General features: G+C 40.0%; 1 protein-coding gene across 1 annotated transcript; it reads left to right on the top strand.

Annotated features, from left to right (window-relative positions):
* Positions 1-1219: 1219 nt before the first annotated feature.
* On the top strand, positions 1220-3634 carry LOC108666258. Its single transcript, XM_018153094.1, has 4 exons — positions 1220-1446; positions 2600-2729; positions 2901-3078; positions 3560-3634. The coding sequence occupies exons 1-4, from the start codon at positions 1230-1232 to the stop codon at positions 3632-3634; spliced, it is 600 nt and encodes a 199-aa protein (XP_018008583.1). The 5' UTR covers positions 1220-1229.
* The last annotated feature ends 4878 nt before the right edge of the window (positions 3635-8512 follow it).

Raw genomic sequence — 8512 nt, 5'->3', positions numbered from 1 at the left:
ACGTGCCAAAGAACCTTTCGATCATATGCTACCTAATTTGATCGTTCGATTGGCAATTATTTCCAATGAGATAGCCAATTTTTGTTTAGGGCTATCAGAACAGGAAATGAAGAATCCATGTAAAAGACTGCCAATCATGAAGACAATTTGGCGAGTAACGATTGAACGAAGACTTTGGTGTGTTTTGCAGTAATGACAAATTGACTTACTTTGGCATTCATTTCCAGGCTTATAGCTGGGCAGTCTCCAGTGATCGCCTCGCAGAGCATTTGTGTGTTTCAGTCACGTTGGGCTCACTTCAATTTACTCTCCATACCATAGGGGCTTATGTTCTTTCTAAGTATCAATGCAATTTTCTTTACCCTGTAAAATCTAAAAACGTAAAATATAATCGATGGTCTTTAATCAACGTGAAGTACGCGCTACTTCTTTGAAAGTTTTCCACTGAAGTTATACGTATTTTATTTTTCGGTATATAAGCACTAAAATTCAACATTTTTTCTAGTGTCTTCAACTCAAATATCGTAATTTTACTCTGACTTTAAAATATTTTTCATTAAGTGTTATTAATATTTCACTGAAATTATATCGTTATTTCACTGGAATTACACTCGGTCAAAAAACATGTCGTTACGCCTTTCATTTGAATACGCAGAATGCGATCAGGGTCGTGGGGCTGGTGATTAACCTGGTCTCCCAAATAAGACGGTATGCTTTTTCGATTACGTGGTATTTACACAGGGACCTGGTAGCTAAAATTATCTACAATCGTGCGTATATTAAACAAATATTAAATGCCTGAACAGTTTGACGTTTGTAATAGCATTGTTATTTGTGCATGTTTGCTTCTAAGCTTGCTATTTATCAATATCAGCAAGAGGCCGCTTATGACGATTGGCTAATGTTTGTGACACCGATGAATTTGGCCGGAAGGCCACTTGCTGTTCGAGGGCAAAAGGACACACCCGACAGTTCATAGTTTGCCGACGGCTCATTGACAGTTTTCCAGCGTCACGATTTATCGCTGCACAATCATATAACTCCTTATTCGTCGGCACCACTGATAACATTTATTAATGGATAGAATTTATTATTTTTTTCGTTTAATGGCATTCCTTTTATCACCTCAGAAAAAACTACAGTAATGTTTATTTAGGTTACACAATTTTAAGGTACTCTACATAAATTTATTAATTACATTTTTGCATCTGAACTTACACAATTGCTTTATGAAGCTTGCCTCCAACATCATTATGAAGTTTGTTCAACTTGCTCTTTTAACTCAGCACATTACCAACACTTGCGCTGCCTTCTGGATTAGCGAAAACAAAGGGAACAATTGCGTATTGAACTCTTGCGTGTCACGCACCGTGTATGTTAATAACGAACTCAAGTGTGGCCTTTACTGCGGCACAGAAAGCTGCGACTTCTTCTATTTTGAAAATGGTGGGTTTGAATGAATTAAACAATTGTTATTGTGTATATAAGTCTTTTGGACGTTTGAATTCTAATGTTCATATCTCCTGCTGTTCTGAAAATTCAATAAGTTTTCATTGTGTTGCGCTAATGCTGACAGAATTGTTCCTCCTGAACGTAAAGTGAATAAAAAATTATCAATACTCTAACCACTGATAGAGAGACTTGGAAACTAAGATTTAAGTTTTAGGGATGCAAAATTCCCATCATTTGGGGCTATTTTACTTTGCAATGTTCCTTAGTTCCTTATAGTGTATAAAACATAATAATTCCTTAAAATAACGTTTAAGGTTAGTGCAAAACTGCATGAAGATTTTTAAATTAAAAAATTCGTTGCAGATACCGACAAAATGTTGATCATTTGAACACATTGCTTATTCCCGGCGCTACAGAATGCGATAGATTTCCATTACTTAGCAATAGGACCAAAATGTTTCATATTTTCATATCTTTAAAATATTTTATTTTTTTAATCATTTCATGTAATTCATATTATTAATTATGCAAATGGAGACCTTATACAAAACCCTGTTCTCTGTTGTTTTTAGACAATAATATAGGTGATAATTCTTTAAGATTATTTATTTACATTAATTATTTTTCTTTGAAGACAAAAAGTATGCACGACTTGAGAAAAAATTTTGATGATACTATGACGAATACAAATAACTTTTTGGTTATGAATGCTTCCTGAAGTTTTCACATAGAAGTTGTAAAACACAAACGATGAATATATCACCGGAGATCAAAAGAGAGCTTTCTAACTGTAATAATGTTATTATATCACTGAGGGACTTAATACACCACCTAAAGAGATATTATTATGGTCACGATCAAACAACGTTTCCGAAGTGTAAAAAAGAGGCAAATGTATCAAATGCTCCGATCGGCAGATGATCAGTGATTGTCAGAAGCATGATAGTGTAGCCTAAGAAAACAAGCCAAGAGCGTTGGGAGCCAACTTCATGGCGGAGATTTCAAGTCACAATACTCAAACACAATTACTTACTCGTGAAATGGCTAATACGGTAGTAATTTTATCAATATGAGTGCAGAATTTATGTATCATTAAGAAGTGCAACAGGTTCATTTTTTTAGGTTAAACGCAATAAATTTCCCTCAGGACTGTGCCGTGTTTATCCTGCTGCTGCCCCTGGCACGAACTCGACTCAGTACTCGCCCCTCGGTGGCCGTGGCCGCTTCGAACGCGCACGAGGAAAGCCAGTGACGGCTTCGCTTCAATATAGCAACCTGTGTGCTTTAACTTTCAGAAAAATGATTATATATTCGCTTGGACGCTGCTAAATTACTTCAATAATTTGTAGAACTATTTATTTACTGTTACGATTCACGTCGAACATTTTATCGATACTCTTATTCATGCAGATTTCGGCAGTTCTAACATCTTCCCTACTCCTCAATAGGTACGCATCGAACGCCGTCGACGGCAATAATGCAACTATTTACCACTCATCGGACCTCGCTGGCTACGAGATGCCTTGGATTCTCATTGATTTGGTGAGCTGTCTGCAAGTGGAAAAAATTCGCTTACAACCCTACGCACCAGAACCATATGTGGCACAACGCTTCGTTGATGTTCAGGTGAATACCAAGTTTAATGTTACGTTTGCTTTCGAATTATCAAATAATTGAACAGTGAGAAAACTGGAAATTGGTCGTCACAGAGACGTTGGGGAACGTCTTTCTTGATAAGAGGTTCAATGAGAATGATCGAACGAGGTAGGAACGCATCATGCAGCTCTGCCAACGAAAGTTCGTTAAAAATAATAAGATGATCGCAAAGTATGGCAATTCATGCAGTGTTATCGAACAATTAACGCCTATATATATATATATATGACAGGGCATTTGCATATAAAAAAGAAAGCTTATACTAAAATTTTACAACAATACCTGGAAAATTATGGTGTGAGGTTTCACACATTATTATATCAAATCGTACATTACGCGTCATGCTACTCACTTTCAGTTTATAATTCACCATACATATTTCCCAATCCTGTGAACGTGTGATATATCAATTGCCTAAAAGAATCATAAAGATTGGAAACATTGCATCCAGATTTTGGTTGGCGTTAGCGCTCCTGCCAGCGCTGGAGACTTCAGCACCTTCACGGTGGTGGTTACTCATCAGTAGTTAGAAACTATCACAGGCTGCCACTCATCAGTAGTCATAAACTATCACTGGCTGCTACTCATCAGTGATCGGAAAAAATTTACAGGTACAAAGATATCTTGAAATTACCTCGGCCCGAGTACCAGCGTTCATGCTTTGCGTGCTCATTCCAGGAGCTCACTATCAAAAATTAAAGTCTTCTGGGTAGCAATTGTGTGCTGGACTGCACTGGTCATTTACTGACGTTTCGTAATTGGAATGACTGAGAGTACACGAACGAAAAGTCTGTAGGTCTGTATCAGAATTTAATTATCAAGGAGTGTAAATTGCTGGTTCTCCTGATTTTCGAACCTGAAAAACTGATAAATTTTTATATACTGATATAAATTCGTTATTAGATCGAATGAACTGACCAATAACAGAATGAATGAACAGATAACTATTATGAAAGATTTTTTTAATTGTTCATTAATAAGATTTGAGCACTTTTATTCTTGCGTTAATATACCCAAAAATAACTCGTCGTCGCGCACATAATTTAAAGAAAGCAAATAGGAACATTTATCAGAAATAAAAATGCAATTGATTTTTGCAGCCATATATCGTTTAAATTTTTTTTTTTGCGGTTGTTTTACAAATACCAATTTCTCGATTCTTATTTAAAAATATGTTCACTTTCTTTGAGTAATTTTAAGCCAGCTGAAAATGATGCGTCATCTGTACGAAGAAATTTGCACACACGTATTTGGAAAGAAAATGTAAGTGAAATAATTAAATATGCCGTTATCGCTCCGACATCTCTATAACAGTTATTTCTGTGTAGTTTTTATCCCGAATGTCGAAATTTAGGTTCACACAGGCATGTATTATATGCATGACAAGAATTATTTATAATAAGAAGCCTGATAATTTGCATCTTATAAATTGTATTTTTAAGCAAAACTTATCAATCATGCGATGAGTACTCGAGATACGTTCCCAGTACAACCTAATTCAAGGCACCTCCCAATTACTCACTCTAAAATAACTTGATTATTAACGTGCCGATATTTTTAGAAGAAAAACTTCAACTCAAATAGCTCAAGAGTCATTAATTTAAAAAATATAAAAATTGGCATTATATGCAGAATGCATATGAATATCGACTCTAGAGCTTCCTGTTTTGTAGTTCATTTTTATTTTTTGGTGGTGAGATTTTTCAGTTTTTTAAACCACCCAAATTTTTATCACGAAATTTATTTCGTGATGAATATTTCGTATTTTTATCTTATACGAAAAAAATAAATCAGGTGAAGGCTATTCGAGTCGATAGATATTGCTATCATGAATCTTATAAGTCTTCCGACATTGTAGCTCGTAAGCTGAAGAAGTAGTGTACTTTATAAGCAGCCTCCCTGACATTCTGTCAGCAGTTTCTAGGACCAGCCTCACTGACAGAATGATGTACTCGGAATAATGGTTGAATTAATTGATTGAATGTATTAATTCAACCGTGTTCAGAATGATGTATTCGGATTTCGGAATGATGTACTCGGAATCATGGTTGAATTAAATAATTGAATGTATTAATGCAACCATGCTCGGAATGATGTACTCGGAATGATGTACATGCAGGTACTCGGGTCGAGGTAATTTCACAATGTCTTTGTACCCCGTTCAGTCAGTCCCCATGACCAGCCTCAAATTGACATTCGTGAGTTTCCAGGACCAGCGTCAATGCGACAACGGCTGCAGGCGACTTTCGACTGCTCTCAGCTTCTTCGCAGAATTTTGTAACATTATAATAATAAAGTGAAGTCGAGACCACGCTTTGTTTAAGAATGTCGCAGTGGATGTTCTCGACGGTATGAATCGGTGTAGTGTATAGGAGCATTGAAAATCAACCGACTTATTTTTGCCAATCCTGCATTCCAAGATGACTGCAAAAATTGTACCCATTCACTAGAATTAATATCATTTTTCATCCTTTTTTATGTAGTTAGTTGAAGGGTAGTTGTTATGCGACCCTAGTTAGCGCTTCTGGACACGATGGGCCACCATAAAGAGGAGGCGAAGTGGATCTCCCTATAACTCAGATGCGGATGGACGCGGCATTCGAGTGCCATGGTGAAAGCTCTTAGACCTTCTGTGGTGATTTCATGTAAGCTACATGCTTAGTATCCTTAGTATTTGTTTCGGACGTAGTAGTCCCAGACCACGATGGTTTGCCGCCTCTGATTGTCGCGCATCCGCCCTCATTTGGGCCAACTGATGCACGATGCTGTTGCTTGATTCTTGCCGTCGGTAGTGGTGCAGGGGCGGTCGATCAGGGATTGTGCCCAGGAACACGTCCAGTCGTCTATTGAACGTCTCCAGGGTGAACTCACCCTCTCTTAGATCTTTTGTTAGGACGTTAAACAGCCTCTGCCCTGCTAAGGAAAGGGATCCGTCCCGCAGGGATTGAAATCTGACTGCAGATCTGTTACGTAGTGGGGGGATCCTGCACAGTCTCCCCCTTCTCGCTTTATGGTATGTCTTAAGATCTCGCTTTCGACGTTTAGTGCCATTCCGGTTATCATTTTTCATGTGTACAGAATGACATACCTCTCCCGTCTCCTCTGCAGTGAGTCAGAAACTATTTGTCAGTAAATATAATAAATATTTCTAGATCCGGTGTTTCAAACTCGATGTTTAACAGCACCCGCCCCCTTGGTAGGTCTTGAATGACTCCAATTTCGGCTCCTGTCTTGAGTATCGGGGTTTGCTGAATACATTTTCAAACTGCGCTCCTAGCAGCTTGCACATGCCCTGGTCGCCTCCAACAAGGACATCGTTACTTTTCAGAAGCCCCACTGAGGCTCTGATCTTTGGCCTATGACTGGGCATATTTGTAGAAATATTTGAGATTCTTCCGAGAGGTAGCCACCACTTCCGCTTCCGCAACTTGTTGTTCAGCCTCGTGCGAGTCCTGCAACTGTTGTTCAGTGTCCTTAATTTTCTCCTTTAGATGTTCCAGCCTCCGCCTCTTCATATTCCCGGAGGCAGCCGCTATCTGGTGGTCCAGACTCGTTCGTTTCCTCATGAGGATTCGTCTGTCCCTTGAAATTTTGTGCCGTTTGGGGGTCGTTCTTCTCGGTGTGTGACGTGTGCATACCTGCAGTAATACTTCGCACAGTTTGTTGTACATTGCTTAGGCATTTAACTCCAGGAACTCTGATCTCCAGTCGACGTCGAGGAGTTCGTTTCCAATGGCCTCCCAGTCTGTTCTTCGACTATAAAAATTTAGCCCAGCCAGGCCCTCTCTATATATAGGTCTGAGCTGGTTTCCAATCCTAATTGTTGTTTTGACCACCACTAGTCGATGATCTGACAGTGTGGTCTCCTCAACACGAATATCAGCAACCAATTCTTCATTGCTGATGAAGAATAAATCCAGGATATTGTATTCTCTTATTGTGTGTCAACAGGCACCAGCACCTGCTGACTGGGAAAGTGCTCCCCAGCGAATCGAAGTAGTTGTGTTGCCTGGTTTCTGGCCTGATCTCTGCCATCCTAAACAGTCCAAGTGTGGCCATCGTACGCGTGGTAGGTTAAAATCTCCTACAACCACAATATTTGGCGAAGGTTCACCCAAATCGGCCACCTCTATTTTTATTATCTCCAGAGTTTCATTGAATTTTTCCGGCGGGGAGTCGCGCCGTCAGTATACGATAGCTATGCACAATTGGAGATGGGAGATGTGCGGTATTACATGTTGCTGATCACCATGGCACTGACGCCCAAATGTAAGGGAACTTTTTTTGCCGAGAGGGAGTTTCTGAGGTGGACTGTAACACCTCCCTTCATCCCCCCCCCTCTTTTCGGTCCGCTCGGTAATGTTGAAAGCCTTTCATTTCGATTTCTCCATCTTCGATATCCTCTCTTAGATGTGGCTCGGTTAATACAAGTATGTTTATTCCTTCTGCCACAGCAGTTTCCTTTAAGTACGCTGATCTTGTGGCGTTTCATTCTTGGGAAGAGTCCCTCGATATTGGCTATCATGATGCTAGAGCTAGACTCTTCCTTTACGTGCGTTCTTAGTTGCTGCAACACTGCACTGCCCGGGGTCTCTGGTTCAGCAGCTCTTGCATTTTTGTTGCTGTGATTTCTGCTGTACGTTGTTCGTGCAGTATCAACAGGTGTTGCATTTATTGTTGAATCTGATCTACTTGCCTCTGCAGGCCTAAAAAATACTGTGAGTGATATCGAGTTCTCTGTGTTGTTCTCCACTACGGTAGGATATGGCGTCCGGTGTAGTAATTATTGGAACCGCGCTGTTGTTCCCTTGATTACGATTGATTCGCGCTTCCAGAACGTTTTTTTAACAAATGCATTTTTTCTGAAGTTTTCAGTTTGGGAGTAGAATCTATCTGGTGTTCCGGGGATGAAGTATCAGAGTACCGTCTCCCTTCGGCATCATTTCCCGCCTGCAGGCTGTGTTTATGGTTATGAAACCGACAGTTATCTCGTTTGCAAGCTACATTTTTTTAGTATTGCAGCACAAAAACGGATGATATTATTGGCAGTATTTCCCATTTATGCACCCGCGTTGGTTTTTGCTCCCAAATGTTGAAAATTTGTGAAAAAATCTTAGGTTGAGGATACCTACAGCTCAATCCTTTATTCTCCCGATCTAAATTTCCCTGAAGATACCTCCAGCAGATGCGCTTGTTACCAGGCGGTATATCAGCAGAGGCATTTAAATGGCTTGTGGGAGTGAGGGTGGTGCGGGAGAAGGGTAGGGTTACCCTTTCCCCTTCCTTCTCTGGGCTGCGGTCAAGGAGTGGAGTGCGAGTAAAGGGAAAGGGGCTCGGGGTACGATTTCGGACAGCGTTGGGGCAGGCGGGACCAGAGGGAGTAGAGGGTGGCAACGCCTGGGCA

This window comes from Hyalella azteca, unplaced genomic scaffold (assembly GCF_000764305.2).
Source record: "Hyalella azteca isolate HAZT.00-mixed unplaced genomic scaffold, Hazt_2.0.2 contig1303, whole genome shotgun sequence".
Taxonomy (NCBI): domain Eukaryota; kingdom Metazoa; phylum Arthropoda; class Malacostraca; order Amphipoda; family Hyalellidae; genus Hyalella; species Hyalella azteca.
Note: the sequence above shows the minus strand (reverse complement) of the source record. Positions and strands in the feature narration are given on the sequence as shown.

Bases quoted from the DNA above. Each gene is read 5' to 3' on its own strand.
- LOC108666258 (XM_018153094.1), top strand. From the start codon at position 1,230: ATGAAGCTTGCCTCCAACATCATTATGAAGTTTGTTCAACTTGCTCTT. The intron at 2,730-2,900 runs GTGTGCTTTAAC...ACTCCTCAATAG, and splicing joins TCGCTTCAATATAGCAACCT to GTACGCATCGAACGCCGTCG. The intron at 3,079-3,559 runs GTGAATACCAAG...CATTGCATCCAG, and splicing joins AACGCTTCGTTGATGTTCAG to ATTTTGGTTGGCGTTAGCGC.